General features: G+C 54.6%; 2 protein-coding genes across 5 annotated transcripts in view; one reads left to right on the forward strand and one right to left on the reverse strand.

Moving 5' to 3' along the window:
• On the forward strand, positions 1-7,098 carry LOC147226699 (beta-galactosidase-1-like protein 2). Its single transcript, XM_086160991.1, is given in 19 exon segments — positions 1-169; positions 473-661; positions 734-802; positions 1,101-1,196; positions 1,566-1,674; positions 1,738-1,830; positions 1,895-1,978; positions 1,980-2,105; positions 2,176-2,260; positions 2,495-2,632; positions 2,766-2,846; positions 2,920-3,029; positions 3,230-3,376; positions 4,279-4,350; positions 4,449-4,527; positions 4,594-4,681; positions 4,758-4,869; positions 4,934-5,050; positions 6,306-7,098. Coding segments are annotated over 19 exon segments (1,974 nt in total). The 5' UTR covers positions 1-77; the 3' UTR covers positions 6,393-7,098.
• b3gat1b (beta-1,3-glucuronyltransferase 1 (glucuronosyltransferase P) b) overlaps positions 6,431-16,776 on the reverse strand; it is a 26,230-nt gene continuing 15,884 nt past the window's right edge. For 3 of the 4 annotated variants that reach the window (XM_086160989.1, XM_086160987.1, XM_086160988.1), the window contains 6 exons: positions 13,074-13,142; positions 12,173-12,318; positions 11,523-12,034; positions 10,391-10,687; positions 10,109-10,210; positions 6,431-8,462 (listed from right to left, as the gene is read on the reverse strand). In XM_086160989.1, coding sequence (XP_086017115.1) covers positions 10,124-10,210; positions 10,391-10,687; positions 11,523-12,034; positions 12,173-12,284 — 1,008 coding nt within the window. In that variant the 5' untranslated portion in view covers positions 12,285-12,318; positions 13,074-13,142 and the 3' untranslated portion in view covers positions 6,431-8,462; positions 10,109-10,123. Of the gene's footprint in view, positions 8,463-10,108; positions 10,211-10,390; positions 10,688-11,522; positions 12,035-12,172; positions 12,319-13,073; positions 13,143-13,224; positions 13,336-16,776 lie in introns of those variants that run through there. The other variant, XM_086160990.1, reaches the window with a different exon arrangement.

Below are 16,776 nucleotides of genomic sequence, written 5' to 3' on the forward strand. Positions count from 1 at the left end.
GCCATCAGCACAACCGCGGCTGCGGACGGCGGGATAGAAACCCGCTCACACACACACACACACACACACACACCTCCATGGCCGCCCTGAGGATGAGGAGCGCGCACAGGAGGAAATACGCGCTCATCTGCTTGTGCCTCGCAGGTCTGCTGTCCTACAGATTCTTCTGGTGAGTTGAGGGAAGAGCTTCTGAGAAGGTCTTCAGGTGTCACCTTGACGTGTTTGAGATGTTTCTTCACGCAGGGAAACCTCTGCAGAGGGTCCACTTTGGATTTCAGGTTCCGAGAAGAGTGGATTGAAAGGCGAAATGGAGACGCCAGCATCTGAAATATGCGTACGGATCGCTTCGTATGGAGAAGCGATCTTCTCGGTCCTCGTTCAGACGCCCCATTGTGTTTGCGGACGACCGCTAAATTCCTCACGGCTTGTTTTCCCGCACAATGATCTTATGTGTCGCCTCCTCCTTCTCCAGCCCGCCGGCGGCGAGGGCGCCGTGGGCGAGCAGGAGCGTCGGCCTCGCCGCCAACTCGTCCCAGTTCACCCTGGAAGGCGAGCCCTTCCGCGTCGTCGGCGGGTCCGTCCACTACTTCCGCGTTCCCAGGGCCTACTGGAGGGACCGGCTGATGAAGATGAAGGCCTGCGGCGTCAACACCCTCACCACGTAAGGGTCGCCGGGCGTCCCGCCCTCCGGAGGCCGTCCGCTCAATCGTGCTAACCTCCCGCGACGTTGCAGATACGTCCCCTGGAACCTGCACCAGCCGGAGAGGGGGGTCTTCAGCTTCCGCGGCCAGCTGGATCTGGAGTGAGTTGGACTCGTATCTGTGGGCTTCGTGATGAAGAACCAGAGTTGTTGCCCGCGAGCGCAAAAATAAGGAAGCCGAGATTTTTGCAGCCTCTTCCCTCAAGGCTGATTCTCCCCGGTCGCCTTCGCCTCTGCGGAGACCCTCGACTTGACGACGGAGAACGTCTCCACAACAACGGCGGCCCGACGGTTGCCGAGCACGTTTCACGCTCCTCTGGAAACAAAAAAAAAAACAATCTGGGTTTTGGCTCGCGGTCTAATCTTCGCCGGTTGATGTTCTTCACCGTCTTGGTTTCAGAGCGTACGTGAAGCTCGCGGCCGACGTGGGCCTGTGGGTGATTCTGCGCCCCGGGCCGTACATCTCCTCCGAGCTGGATCTGGGAGGACTGCCGAGGTACGAACGGGAGGATCGGAGGAACGTCACTCGCTCATTCGTCGCCTCTTCTTTCCGATCCCGGCCGTGATCGGACGACAGGTCCGATCGCAAGGTCACCTATAGAAACATCCAACCGTTCAGCGTCTTCGTTCGTGAACTTCCTGCATGTGTTTGGACTGTGGGAGGAACCCGGAGAACCCCGAGGAACCCCACGCAGACACGTGGAGGCTCCACATAGAAAGGAACCTCCAACCAGGGAGCTTCTGAGGTGGAAGTGCAAACCACTGCGCCCCAGAAAAACAGTTTTCCCTTCACCAGTAGATCATAGTTTCGGAGACGCTTTCCTAGTTTCCGAAACGAGGACCTCATCTCCTCGTCTCTCCTCAGCTGGCTCCTCCAGGACGAGAACATGAGGCTGAGAACGACGTACCCGGGCTTCGTCCAGGCCGTCGACGCGTATTTCGACCAACTGGTACCCAAAGTGGTCCCGCTGCAGGTCTGCAGACGCCGCACGACACAGGTCGCCTCGCTTCTCTTTTCATGAAATCTTTGCTTTCAGTTCAAGAAAGGGGGTCCCGTCATCGCGGTGCAGGTGGAGAACGGATACGGCTCCTATGGGAAGGACCGCAGCTACATGCTCTTCATCAAGGAGGTAACGTCCATGACGTCCTCGGTGATGTTACCCGAGGCGCTGACCAGATGTTTTCCCCTCGAAGGCCCTGCAGTCCAGAGGGATCGGCGAGCTGCTGCTCACGTCGGACCGCCGCGCGGCGCTGAGCCCTGGAGGCGTCCAAGGAGGTACGGCTTTTACCGACGACCGCCGCCGTCTGCACGCCGTCCAGCTAAAGGTATGTTCTCGCAGCCGTCAGGACGGTGAAGCTGCAGAAGCTGAGCCACCGGGACCTCCAGGAGCTCAGCGCCGTCCAGGTTTGTCTCCAACTGGATTGTTAGCAGCAGAAGCGCGGCTGAAGACTTGAAGCTCCTCTCCGCTTGTCAGCCCAACAGCCCCGTGATGGTGATGGACTACTGGACAGGCTGGTACGACACGTGGGGGGACCTCCACCACGTGCTCTCCGCAGAAGGTACGTCCAAACATCGCGCGCTTCGTATTTTCACCAGCGTTCACACGTGACGTTTGGACCCGTCCGCGGCGTCCCTGCACGGTCCTGGTGTTGGTAGCTTCACAGAAATAGTCCGACGTGTTTGCACGAGAAGCTCCAGGGTCCATACAAATGAAGATGCAAATGCGGCACCGACTTGAAGACCGCACGTGTTTTTGGTTTTGTTTTTACCGCACGTGTCAAACGTCTGCTCAGACGTGGTGTCCACGGTGAGGGAGGTCCTGAGGCGGGGCATGTCCATCAACCTCTACATGTTCCACGGCGGCTCCAGCTTTGGCTTCATGAGCGGGGGGCTCGCCAAGCCCTCCTACAAGGCCCTGGTCTCCAGCTACGGTGGGTTACTCAGCGACCAAGTCCAGAACCAAAACATGTGGTCTCACGCAAATTCAGCCGCTCGGGTTCCTCCGGAGAAGAACCCGAGCGACCACCGGGTGGCGGCATTTAACCGCCTTATCGCCTTCTCCAGATTACGACGCCCCTCTGACTGAATCTGGCGAGTACACGCACAAGTACTTCCTCCTCAGGGATCTGCTGTCTCGGCTCAACAGTAAGTTCTCGTACCTCTTTGTGAGCAAATTCCTCGCGACGCTTCCCTGAGACGACCTCCGCTGTGGTCGCAGGAGGTCCGGCGCTGCCCGACATGCCGGCGCTGCATTACAGGGACACGTATGAGTCGGCCATCATGTACCAGCACCTGTCCTTGTGGGACGCGCTGACCTTCACTGAGGGAGTACGTTCTCAGACGTAAGGTCGCCTACCGACGTTCTCGTGTCGCGCGCGACTCTGAGAACTTCACGGAGATCGCGTCTCGGTTTGATCCGTGCCGGGAGTCGGTCGCCGAGCTCGAAGGACCACCTTCATCCTCGGGGGTTCCTCGGGTTCTTCGTGTCGCCGGAGGTCATTCTAAACGTCTCCACGTTTTCTCCGCAGCCTTTTAAGTCCTCCGGGCCGGCGAACATGGAGAGTTTGCCCGTGAACGGCGGCAGCGGCCAGTCCTTCGGCTACACCTTGTACGAGACCTCCATCTCCAGCGGGGGCCTGCTGAAGTCAGAGGACCACGTCCGGGACCGGGCCCTCGTGAGTCAGGACGCCGGTTCAACCTTTATTTGGAAGGAGATGTTTCAAAACGCACAGAAGCGTATCCATAGCAACCAATCTGACCTAGAAATGCATCCACGGTGTGTTATGGAGGGACGTTTTCCACCATCTATTTAGCTTCATGACTAAATCAATTATGAATTTTGAAAAACGACCTTTCCGTTTTCTATTATTCATTCATTCATCCATCGTCAGGATCCTGTATCCTGTCCCAGCCGTGATTGGGCGAGAGGTGGGGGTCACTCTGGACCGGCCAATCACAAGGACACTTATAGACACATAACAGTTCAGCCTTTCATTCACACGTCATGTGGAGACTTCCAACCATTCACCCTCTCATTCACACGTCTGGACAATTCAGGGTCTCCGTGAACCTCCTGCTGGTGTTTGGACTGTGGGAGGAGCCCGGAGAACCCTGAGGAACATGGAGACTCCACACAGAGAGGCTTCCCTGTGGGAACCCAACCAGGGACCTTCTCACTGTGGAGTGGAGATGCTAGCAGATAACCCTATTAGCTACAATGTTAGTATACAGATAAAATGTGTTAAGATCTGAGGTCCGCTGAGCTCCACGGTTCATTCAAGGAGGAATGTGCGATTTGCAGCGCTGCGGATGGCCTTAGCTTAGCTTAGCTTAGCATCACCTCGTGTGGGAGCTTCTTGTCGAGAGGTGGAGGTTCTAACCTCGCCCCGATAAAGCTCCTTTTGTGGATGTATCAGTCAGATGCTGGACGGTAACGTTAACTTTCAGCCAGTCTTTGTGCATTTTTGAAAATGCATCACAAGAACGTTCCAGAAGCACGTGCGATCCGTTAAATCGAATCGCGGAGAAGCTGCTCTGCCGTCTCCGTGGCAGACGGACGTCCGTTTCCCCTCGCCAGGTTTTCGTGGACAGACGGTACATCGGCCTCCTCAAGCGCAAGAGCCTGGAGTTGGCGGTTCCAGACGGCGAGGTACGGCGACGCACATCCGATAAGAATCGGGAGCTAGCGGAGCGTTGGCGCCGCGACGGAATGACGAGATGACAATGCATATCCGTCGACCCCCGCAGGGACGGCGGACGCTGAGTTTGCTCGTGGAAAACTGCGGGCGGGTCCACCAGGGGAACGACCTTGATTCGCAGCGCAAAGGTGACGGACGCACTTTCACGCTAACGCCGAATGTCACTCAAGCTAACGCTAATCGTCCGTCTGCAGGCCTCGTGGGAGACATCGTATTGAACGATATCCCCTTGCGGGATTTCACCATCTACAGCCTGGATATGAAGCCGAGCTTCATCGACAGGTGTGGAGACTTTATCGAATCTCGGGCGACGCGTCAAATCTTCACGGTTCTGCGGTTGTTTCAAGTCTGCTTTCAGTCTTTACCAGGCGCCGTGGAAGGCGCTCCCCGAAACCCCCACCTACCCGGCCTTCTTCATGGGGAGGCTGTTTGCGTACGGTTACCCCAGCGACACCTTCGTGAAGCTCCCGGTGAGTCACCTGACATTTTTGCGTGAGCGTCCGGGTTCGATTCTGGGATGTCGTGTTCCCCCAGGGTTGGGAGAAAGGCGTGGTGTTTATCAACGGGCTGAATCTTGGGCGCTACTGGTCCATCGGCCCCCAGCAGACCCTGTACCTCCCCGGGCCCTTCCTGAACAGCGGGATCAACCAGGTAACCCAGAAGCATCTCCCCGTGTGGAGTCTCCATGGTCTTCCCGTATCTGACAGAGGTTCCTCCAGGTTCCTCCCACAGTCCAAACACATGCAGGAGCTTCACTGGAGACCCTAAACTGTGCCGACGCGTGAATGAGAGGCTGAATGTTGTTAACTGTGGGCCAATGACAACTGGGATAGGCCAGAGTCCTCCGAACCCCTGCGATCCTGACAGCAGCATCAGTTGTATCGTCGATGAATGAATGAATGAATGAATGGAGTTCAATTTTGATATGCGGGTAAGGCTTGATTTAAGGTGGACTTTCATTTTCATTTTGCAAGATGTCCGGTATGACAGCTTGAAGGCAGACATTTGCCGTCTGGTGAAACCGGGCAGCTGTTAGCCTGTTAGCTTAGCCTCACAGGGAAACGGGAGGAAACATTTCTCAGGCTGTTAGCCTGTTAGCCCATTAGCCTGGCCTCACAGGGTAATGGGAGGGAACTTTGTTCAGGCTGTTAGCCCGTTAGCCCGTTAGCCTGGCCTTGCAGGGTAACGGGAAGAAACGTTTTTCAGGCTGTTAGCCTGTTAGCCGGTTAGCTTGCCCTCGCAGGGAAATGAGAAGAAACATTTCTCAGGCCGTGAGCCCATTAGGCTAGTCTCGCAGGGAAACGGGAGGAAACATTTCTCGGGCTGGTTGCCCATTGGCCCATTAGCCTGGCCTCACAGGGAAACGGGAGGAAACGTTTTTCAGGCTGTTAGCCCGTTAGCCCGTTAGCCTGGCCTTGCAGGGTAACCGGAGGAAAGGTATTTCAGGCTGTTAGCCCGTTAGCCTGTTAGCCTGACCTCACAGGGTAACCAGGGGAAACGTTTTTCAGGGTGTTAGCCCGTTAGCCCATTAGCTTGGCCTCGGAGGGAAACAGGAGGAAACCTTTCTGGGGCTGTTAGCCCGTTAGCCCGTTAGCCTGGCCTTGCAGAGAAATGGCGGAAACATTTCTGGGGCTGTTAGCCCGTTAGCCCATTAGCCTGGCCTCACAAAGAAATGGGGGGGAAACATCTTTTGACCGAATCGCACCGAGCAGAACCAAAAAGCTCTGGAATTGTATCATATATCTACTTTGTTTTCAGCAGAAACTACAGCGGCCTGCCACAACATTGCGCCTTTTCTGCCGTCCTGTTAAAGGAAGCGTGTTAACATTTTCGTTTAAACCCCGACGTAGCCTCATAACATCCTCTCCCTTCTTCTGCCCCTTCTGGGCAAAAAAAAAAAAAAAAGGTGATTTTGTTCGAGGAGCAAGAAGGCAGCTACAAGGTCAACTTCGAGAACACGCCGGATCTCGGCATGGCAGTGGACATCCAGTGAGCGACAGCGACCATCAAGCAGAGGCGGAGGCAGAGTGGGAGCAGGAGTTTATCTATGTACATACAGTACCTTCGCTGACACCAAGCAGACTTTTACCCGTGGATTCGCTCCTTTTTGTGTGAGGACCACAACTGCTTGCGTGAAGACTCTAAGGAATGTGTCCGGGGTTGCGGTTCGTCAACCAGAAATCCATCGGCGTCCGGAGGAGGGAATGGAGGACGAGTCCGACGTCCAAAACAAGTCTCGTCTTTTCACGGGACCTGAAAAAGCTCTGGTCCCGCTGTGATTTGTTTGTCCGCTTTACGACCACAATAAAAGAAACCTTTCTGGAAACCAAGGCCGTGCGGTGGGCGTCGGCACCACCAATGGGATTACGGAAAATCGAATTTCGCTATTAAAGCAAGGGTCCCCAACTCCCGTTTGGTAGCGGTGCGAAAACGAAAATCATTCCCGGCACAAATTATAGTTGTTTCATTCGACCTTCCGGATCTTATTTTAAAAAAACGTCTCTAACTCGCATTTAACTCTGTCTGTCTTGCCATTTCACACATCGGCTACCAAAAGCTAGCCCTTGAAAAAAAATGAGCCGGAAATAAAAGTCGCCGGAGGGGGTTTTTCGGGAGGAAACGAGCGAACAACAGGACTGCAGAAGCATCGCAGACTGCTGGCTAAAAGAAAGATGCATTTCAAAAAAAAAAAAAAATACGGATTTCTGCCTAAGTTACGGGTTCATCCCGACAGGTGATACACAAGCTTGCGCCCGCTATGCATTATTAGCGGTGAACGTCTAGCTAATGAAGCTATGAAACCCTCCAAACATTTCTATTCAATTTATTATGTTTTATCATAGTGTAAAATTATTGTAATGGCCTAATATAAAGTGAAATGGTTGTATTCTGATTAAATACTGACAAAAGTTTTAGCCGATCTGCGGAAACAATTTCATGCATCAAACTGGTTCTTGGTACAAAAAAAAGTTTGGGACGGCTCTCGAGAAGGATTTTTAAAAACAAATGAAAAAGGACGGTTAATCAGGGCGGACGCTTTTGGGATTCGGAGCGAAGACGACGACCGCGGGTGTTTATCGTGCACTGATACTCCCTTTTCCGAACGTGGACGTTTGACGGCTGGGTTAGCGATACGTACGCGGGTGACCTCGCTCTTCCTCAGCTCGTTGCTCCAGGAAGGCGAAGGAAACCAAATTTCAAGAAGCGACGGCGCGAGGACGCGCTGCCGGAACATGCTCATGCGCATTTGTTTTCTTTTAAAAGACTCGCGGCTTCTTAGCTACGCCGCTAGCATGCTAGCGATAGCAGCAAAAATAAATAACCCTGCCGAAGGCCCGCGAGCGGGATCGTCTCCTGACAATGGCGGCGCTTGACTGTTAAGACGATAATAAATAAAAACTGCGTCGCCGGTGTTCCTGTGCTCATCGCGTGCGGTGCGCCGGCGTGATGCGCGTCGGAGCGTCGCGCTAATTAGCGCCGGGCCGGTGTCGCCTTTCCAGCGGCTCGGCGCCGTACAGTACGAGCGGAAGGGCTCGGATTCCCCGGCTGCGCTCCCACAGTCGGGGCCGATTCGCCCGAGACAAGGGCCCTTTTGATTCCCCGGCGAGGCCCCGCGCCCGACGGCTAGCGCCGCTCCGCAACAAAAGGGCCCTATTTGCCGCTGATCGGGCGGCTGGCTGGTGTCGCCGGCGCAGAGAGGGCTCTTTATTGCGCGCCGTGCCGTCTCTTCCCGCGGTCGAATTTGCTGAACATCTTTTTGTTTGGGCTCCCCCCCCCCCCCCCCCCCCCCCCCCCCCCCGGGGGCCTCGCAGGGGCGGGATCTTCTTGGCAGCTCCTCGCCGGGTCTGGTACGTGCCAGCGCTGCCGGCAGAGGAGCTTTGTGTTTTGTGCTTTTGATGCTCCGCCGCCGTTCATGCGGCTTTGTGTTGCCGGCGTGGGGGGACAGGTGAGCGCCGTCTCCGTCCGGGATGAAATACAGCTACGTTTCCGTGGTAATGTTTTCGGCCCCGGCCTTTTCGCCGGTCGGTCGGTCGGAGTCGGCCCCCCGAGGAAAAACGCCTCCCTGAAACGACAAACAAACAAGCGCGTCTGGCCGGAAGCCATTTTCTCTGCAGCTCCCGATACGGAATACTGATACGGCCTCGGAGTCTTTGCTCGTTATTACGATTCGGTCCAAAGGGGCCGTCTATGGTCAGGCGGAGACCTTCTATGACCTTTCACGAGCGTACAAAAGGTCCTAAGATCCGAACGCAGCTCCATCTGGTCCCTGGAACTCACCAGGAGAGGTCAACCAGCCTCGACCCAGGTGAGCCTCCAGAGCCGGTTCAAACATCAGCCTGTTCAGTTTCTCACCTCACACATCAACCAACCCAAGAACTCGCTCGTGAACATAACCTGCCTTTGCGACTTGGACCGACGGCAGCAGGTACGCGCCTGAAGCTCCTCACAGACGGGTAGAACGGAGGAACCGAAGAACCGAAGCGAGGGAACGTCCTCAAGGAGAGAAGCCACGTCCCGGCCACTCCAGATCCTTTGTGGATTTTCAACGAAGATCAGACGAGATCAGGTCTTTACAGGTCCGGGTGACACTATGAGATCTGACGACCTTCTCAGGAGGACCGAGAACCTCCACGGACGCACCGGCTCTGCGCGCCGTTTAGCTTAAAGAGTACAAATACGATGCGCTCCCTTCTGAAATAGGAGACCCGTTGGACTCGTCGCTTTTCCACCGATTGCGACCATAGGGTTCGTTTTTTCAGGCGCCGTGAACACCGTTCTTGCGCAGACAGACGACCAGAACGCAACTGAAGTTTAGCTTTTCAGACGCAAACGGAGCCTCGGGGCTCCGCCAGGTCCAGACGGTTCGGTTTCTCGGCATCCGCTTTCCAGTGTTTTCCCTCGATTTCTGGACTCTGGACTGCGACCTGAGATCCCGAGAACCAGCGGCCTTCACGACGACACATCAGTCACATGCCGGTATCTCTGACCAGAACTCGGACTTCAAGGTCTCAAATATCTGCCGTGAGATGAAGAGACTCCAACATCTCAGCTTGTCAATGCCTCACTTCCTTTTTTTTTCCCGACCAGACGCCGCCGCCGCAAAACAGCTAAAAATAGTCTCCAGGCACGAAACACGGTGGCACGACAGCCTGCAGCTCCGCTGAGTTCACCGGAGGGACACGTTTATATCGTCCGTCTCGACGCCTCCAAGAGCATCTGATAAGGTGGACAGCGTCCTCCATCCCGCCTCCCTTCGCCGAGCCGTGACTTCCACGGGGGGACGGGTTCTCCGAGCTTGTTAAGCCACCGCCGTGGAGACAGGGAGGTGATTCACGCTACCGTTACCGACTGAAAGCGACGCCCTGGAAAGAGGCTCTTCTCTCCTAATGAGGCCGTCGTCCTGTCGCAGATTAATAGGCGCAGAGTGTCGGGCTGAAATGAGGTTCTGGAACGGGTCCCGGCCTCGCGGAGGAGGCTTCGCCGACTCCGCGTCACCTGTCAAAACCTGCGGTTTCCTTTAAAAGCGTCACGAAAAGCTCCTACCGGCCAAAAAAAAAAAAAGAAACAGCTCACCGGTGCGGAGAGGGAAAGTGTAAGGCTTCGTCAGCGCGGGTCATATATTTGTCTGAAAGCTCCTCTGGCAGGTAAAGCTACGCTATCACCCGTGCAACGGAGGAATTTGCATTTTCCCTAAACCTCCGTCGTTACCTTCGTCGGATGAAGTCATATCTCCACGTTCGAGTCGGTAAATCCCTTCTTGCCCTCGTTCACCAGCACGGGCTTCTCGGTCCGAGTGTGCCACACTAATACCTGCGGGCGAGAAGGGACGGGCGGAAGAGCGGTCAACATGACGAAATCCCAGCGGCGCTTTGGTGATAAAGCCACGCCCATCTTCCACGTCGTGCCGGAAGCTAACGGTGGAGCGACTTGAGGAGCCTTGAGCGTTTAAAAGTTCGGCGTTTTGGCTTCGGTCGCGCGCGGGATCCCTACCTTGGTGCAGTTGGCGGCTCTCGGCTCCAGGTCCTTGAGGGTGACCAGCTCCTTCAACAAGCTGCTCTCCTGGTAGCCTCCCTTCACCCCGCGCAGCTTGAAGTACGCCTGCGGTTTGGACAGGATGAGGCGCAGGTTCACCGCGAAGCCCGCCATGTCGATGGCGAAGGGCCGGTGCGGGTCGAAGACGGTTTTCCAGCCGTACACTTTCCCCGCCGTGTTCACTTTAGGGGACTCGTAGCGGAGGCCGCCCACGAAGGCCACCGGCCACACGGACACCCTCCTGGTGGACCGCATCTGCAGAGGGAACGCAGAACCTTCACGTACCGCATCACGTTCCGGCTCGGGTCAGGACGTGAATGAAAAAAAACATCTATTCGTTTCCTAGTGTGTTACTTTAATTTAAAAAAACGGTGCCTTTTTTTGTCGATTTTTACGCTAGGACGCGCGCATGGACATCTATGATGTGTGTGAAGTGAGACTCTTGATGCTAGCCAGTTGCTAGCAGTTGCTAGCCAGATGCTAACCCTTCAGAATGTCAACTCACGGCAAAAAAAGGAAAAGTTGACGCTGAACACCGCGTCTTCAACAAGACATGGGGCGCTAACATTTATTTACAGAAGCCAAAGCGGTGTATAGGATTACAATTCGAGGAGGATACAAAGAGTTGTTTGCTGAAGAGCACGCAAGCTAGGTAGATGCTTTGCTAGCAAAACCAGCAAGAATTTGCACATCAAGAAACGGCAACTTCTAGGCAACTTCGCGGTATCCCACAACATCGCCAGAAAAAGTAAGCTGTTTTGGGACGGGCGCTTTACTGAGGAGTGTTTGTTGAACTCTGCAGCAGTTGTATGCTATCATACAACACCTACAGAAAGCGCTTGTTGCTTTTTGCTCAAAATTGAGCCGTATCTTTAGCGTACCGCTTTTTAAGCTTAAGCTATCAACGGTTCGGCCCTCCAACATCGTTCAGGTTTCTCATGCGGCCCCTTCTAAAAATGAATTGCCCACCCCTGGACTGGATAGCCTCCAGCCGATAGGTGGTCATTCCAGGTAGACCAAGATTCCTTCCCAATCCTGCTCCTGATGGCAGGATAAACCCTGTGGAGAACGAAAGAACATGCGTCCATACCTCCTCGAACAGTTCCAGACTGTACGTGTTGTCATCATCCGCAAAGTAGACGATCCCGGTCTGACTGTGGTTGGTGTTGAAGGTCTCCCGAAGCCAGCGCAGGGCCAGGTTCCTCTGAATGGTACCCCGCGGTATTCTGGGATCTCGGGTGTCCCCTCGTATCTTGTAGTTCCTGGGCGTCTCCACATTGAGGTGGGTGTAGTTGAGCCCCGTCTCCTTGAGGAGGCGGCTGACCAGGGGGCTCCTCCTCTGCGAGTCCTCCACCAGGATCCAGTGAAGGTTGGGGACGTGGAGAAGAGTGTTGGCCAGGCGTGTCAGCTCCGCCTTCTGCACCGGCCGGCTGTAGGTGGGGGTGATGACGTGGATGGTGGACAGGATGTCGGACCAGGGCGGAGGCCGGCTGTAGACGTACTCGGTGCGCACCACCTCCACAATGTCCCGGCCCTGCTGTGAGCAGGAACCCTTGAAGGCGAAGGCGTTCCTGGAGTTGGAACGCCCGTCGCGCCGGTCATCTGACGGGCGGGGAAAAGAACACGGTGAGTAGACTATCGGACATGACCTTTGACCCACATCCTCCATGATCAACAGCCACGTTGACGTGAAGGGAACGCCTTCGGATAGAAGACTCCGAGTACGGCGGTACTGCTTACCCTTTGGCGCTGCGAGCAGAGGAGTGATGGCGCTCTGATGCCAAACGGTGATGAGCAGCGTCCACGGCAACACGATCAACACGATGGCGACGATGTCCCGTCTCTTCGGCATCTCCGGGCTCAGACCTCCTCGGACGGGTCACCGCCTGCCGACACGTGGGCGCGTCAACAGGGAACTCGGACTCGGCGCCGCCCTGCGACTAGTCTACCGGAACTAGTCTACCGGAGAGGACAAGACGATCCTTTACGAACGGGTTGAACGCGTTAGCGAGGGAAACATCCGGACGCTCAAAGGCTGCGTGATTGACTGACGAGCGAGGCCGGTTTAGCCCCGCCTCTCGCCTGGCGACAGCAGGGATTGGCTGCGGCTGAGAGCGGACGACATCAAGCCCATTCGACCGGAGTCCATTATTCTTTGGAAAAAAGGGGGTCGCCTCTTTCTGCGCCAACCTTCAATGAAACCGTCTCTGGCCTGGGAATGATCGGGGGGGGGGGGGGGGGGAGGTTCTCCAAAGACCTCCAGGTCCGGTCACTTAACGACCATGCAAAGCCGAGCTTTGAGCCCCCCTTCTATTGAACATCAACTTCCTGTGACTGCGAGGCAAACCTTTCAAATAAGGAGGCGTTTTGTTAAAAGGCGTCGTCAGCCTGCCGGAGCAGTAGCGACGGAAAATAGGTCAGGAAATGCTGCGAGCTTTATTCGGACTCATTTGAAAGCACGGCGGCTCCACTCTGGACTATATTTGAGCTTGCGGTTTGAAAAGGGTTGCGGCTCCACCGGCTCCTTCTTTCAATGCCCATTAATGGTCCAGTGAGAAGATCCCCCCACCACCACCACCACCACCACCACGGCGGTCCACATCCGAGACAAGAGTCCAACAGAGGTTTGAAGTCCTCTCACCTGTATTTACAGCAAACGCGCTCGGCCATACTCGGCCGCAGGCTGAAGAGGAGCAGGAGTTCATATGTTCTGCGAGGAGAGAAGAAGATGTTGGGTTAGGAGCTTCCATCACAACGGGGTTTGCGTGAGAAGATGGAGGCGGTTACGCAACCTGCTTTCATGGTTTCGGATGGAGGCTTTTATTCACGTTATGTTGAACATGAATGGCTGAAGACGTTCCTCCGAGACTCCCAGGATGCCTAATTAGGAGCCGTTTGAAACTTCTTTACATCCGCACTTTTGTTTTCAATGACTGACAAAAGTCTGGTATGACTTTTCTCCCTCCCGGGCCTCTGAAGGCCACAGGAGCGTTTCTCTGGGCTTATCCTGCAGCGTGCACGAGGGTACGGGTGTCACGGTACATCTGAAGTCAACACTTCACCCTGGACCGGCCGATCACACAAGCATACAAGTCTTGCCCCCCTCATTCACTCGTCATGCAGAGACACAACCGTTCCCTCTTTGATTCGCTCGTCTGGACGGTTAAGGGTCTCCAATGAACCTCCTCCACCTTCTCCATCTCCGCTCCCTGGAGCTTCACCGCTCCGCTTGGGTTCCTCTCATCCCATCACGTGTCCTTTCACTTCCTTGTATTTATAGCGCTTGGATGCTTCAAGTCCTGATTGATGAAGTTCTCCCGAACATAAAACCTGGACTTTTGACCTCCAGCAGTAAGTGCCTGTCTTGTCGTCCGCTTCGTGCTTCGACACTCCGCCGCGACTTAATCACGTGTGTTTAGACGCAATTAATCCTTGATGAATGGGATGGAGTTCAGCCCGAGCTCAAGGGACCAGAGGCGGCTTAACGGGGTAATATTTGAACAGCGTGGCATCGATAAAGCCGGGCTAGTTATCGACGCATGTCACGCCGGAGCCGCTCCATAAAAGCATTTTCACTTGCACTGGTTTGACAGAAGAAGGAAACAGTCGAGCGCCATCTTTGTCCCGGCGTCGCCGATGAACCGAAGCTTTTTTCGCAGAGGAATCGGGATGTTTTCGGTTTTGACGCCCGCCGGGGGAACAGAGGAGGAGGGGGAACCGATAAAAACGCTCTTGGCGGTGGCAATTTATGATGAACTTGGCTCTTTCCCGGACAGGCGGCGCAGCGAGACACAATTATAGCTGCCAATCAAACTGCTTGTCTTGAAGGCGCCGCCATCGCAGCCAACCAGAGACCCGGATGGTCGTTTTCTACAGCGTTCCTCGTCCCGCTCGTCGCCGTCCACCCGCCGATGGCCGTCCGCCGGGTTCCGCCTCAAATCAAACTCACGCCCGGTTGTGTGCGTCTCTTGGTTTGGATCTCCGGCGTTCCGCTGAGCGATGTTTTAATTGGGGTTACCCGTAAGCGAACTTTGCTCGCCTTCCCCCGTTGTGATGTATTTTTAGCTTCTCTCAAGAGAACACGCCGAAAACAACCTCAGGCAGCATTGTTTGGTCCACGCTAAGCTCGTCCGTAGAGGCGCGGATCACATTTCAACTCGGTAGACCTCAAATCTCAAGATATTTTATCTGTATGCTAACATCGTAGCTAATTGGGTTATCCGCTGATGCAGTGGTTCGCGTCCCCACTCCACAGCGAGAAGGATTCTGGTTGGATTCCCTCAGGGAGCCTTTCTTTGTGGCCATGTTCTCTGCATGGGGTTCCTCTGGGTTCTCCGGGTTCCTCCCGCAGTCCAAACACCTGCAAGAGGTTCGTGGAGACCCTACATTGTCCAGACGCGTGAATGAGAGGGTGAACGGTCGGATCTAGACGTGGCCCTGTGACGGAGCGATCCGGGGTGAATCCAGCCTCTCGGCCGATGACGGCAAGGATCATCTCCTCCCCCCGCTAGCGGTCATCACCATTCACTTCAGCTGTTAGCAAAAGCAATGTTAGCGAGTGAACGGGAGCCCTACCGCAGCGCAGCGCAAAAACCTCTTCACTTGTTAGCGTCACCGTGCTAACTCCGGAATATTCTGGAACGTCGAGACGCAGATCTCGCTGGTATCCGTGGCGGCACGCGGCTGAAGACGCACGTCAGGAATGCACCCGCTGGCTTCGGATGAACCCATTAGCAACAGCTCTTAGCGCAGCTATGCGTGCGCTAATAGAGACTTGAGCCGCGGAGCAGAACTGTACACTCTGAACATCACAACACAAAGATTTGCAAAAGTCAACCCATTTAGCAGTTGTGCTTCCTTTTTCAGTTAGCGTTAGCCTAGCAACCTTCGACCCTCATAGGAAAATGGCAAGAGCCGGAAAAACCCTTCTGACGTCAAAAATGAAGATAACCTCAAATAAATTCTCCATGTGTATTTGAGTCCTCCTCATATTTTGGAAATAAAAGGTCCAACTTAGTCTGCACTCAAACATGACACTGCAAAATATAGGTCTGCAAAAGAAATGGCCAATTCAAAGATTTATTTAACCGGGTTAATGTGCTGCTTTTTGAGCGGCAAGAAATCAAACACGCTTTATTTTATGGTTACGACTACCTTAACCTTCAGAGTTACAAAAACTGAAGCCCATAGTAGTTGATCTACTGCGTCTCGCCAGACGTCCGGCATTCTTAGTTTATGAAGATTAAAGTTATTGGTACTAGCAGTGACATCTCCTCACACTCCCGCCTTCTTTTTACCTTCCATCTGTCTTTTTACCGGTCGAGGCAGAAGGCAGATCTGCTGAATTTATTCTCGTTGATTCGGAGAAAGAACAGCGATGCATGGACGACATCAGCAAACAGATATTTTGATTGAGATTTTTCAGAAGTGTCGGAAACATTGGAGCTCTCAACCACGGGTCCACTTCCGACTCCCGTGGACGGCAACTTTATAAAACATCTAGACGGTCAAAATATGACTCTGTTGACGTCTGGTTGATGAACCCGCTGGTCCGCGGGTTTCGTCGGGCGTTGGAGGCGTCGGCGACTGCGAGGGGCTGTGAGTCTTCCAACTGGAAACGGTAAAAGGTCTCCGCTGATCTGAGGTGTCCACCCACGCTAGGCGCTAACGGCACCACCAGGAGCAACTTTGGGGTTCAGGATCGTCCCGGAGACGGGAGTGACGCCCGCTCTACCGGCTGAACCGCAGCCGCCCTGAAGGTCATCGTATGACCTCAAGAACCATCTGCGACAAGTTACTAGCTGACAAGTTATGAAACTGTCGTCACGAGACCTTTATTATTGATAGTGGAGTGGCGGGCTCGGCTTCTGGAGGCAGAGGACATCCCTGCCGCAGACACAGTTTCCCCCCGTGACGTGGCCGCACCTGAAGCCGGCGACGGCAGAGCGGTGGCAACACTTGTATGCTTATATTTTGGGCGAGGCTGTGAAATAACTGCCGGCCCTCTGGCGGATTTAATAAAGTCCGCTTTTATCTGTACCCTCGCTCAGCATTCGCCGCCTGATGCAACCGCCGTGCAACACCCCGTTATTTACGGCGGTGTTGTCTACAGCAGGTGGACGGCTGGAGGCACCAGAGAACCAAAGTGGGGATTCAAAGCACTACTTGCACAAATTATCCGAGGGATAATTTCCCTCCGGTATTCTTCAGCTGCATTTCAGAAGAAGCGGCGACACGAAGCCCTTCAAATGTATTCCGGTTTGGTTTTAATGGCTGATATTCCCTCGCCTTCTGCTCCACTTTGGCTTTGGAAGACAGAGATCTCCACTCACCAGGAGACTAAA

This window comes from Fistularia commersonii, chromosome 15 (assembly GCF_037954325.1).
Source record: "Fistularia commersonii isolate RoL2024-O1a breed Wild chromosome 15, RoL_Fcom_v1.0, whole genome shotgun sequence".
NCBI lineage: Eukaryota > Metazoa > Chordata > Actinopteri > Syngnathiformes > Fistulariidae > Fistularia > Fistularia commersonii.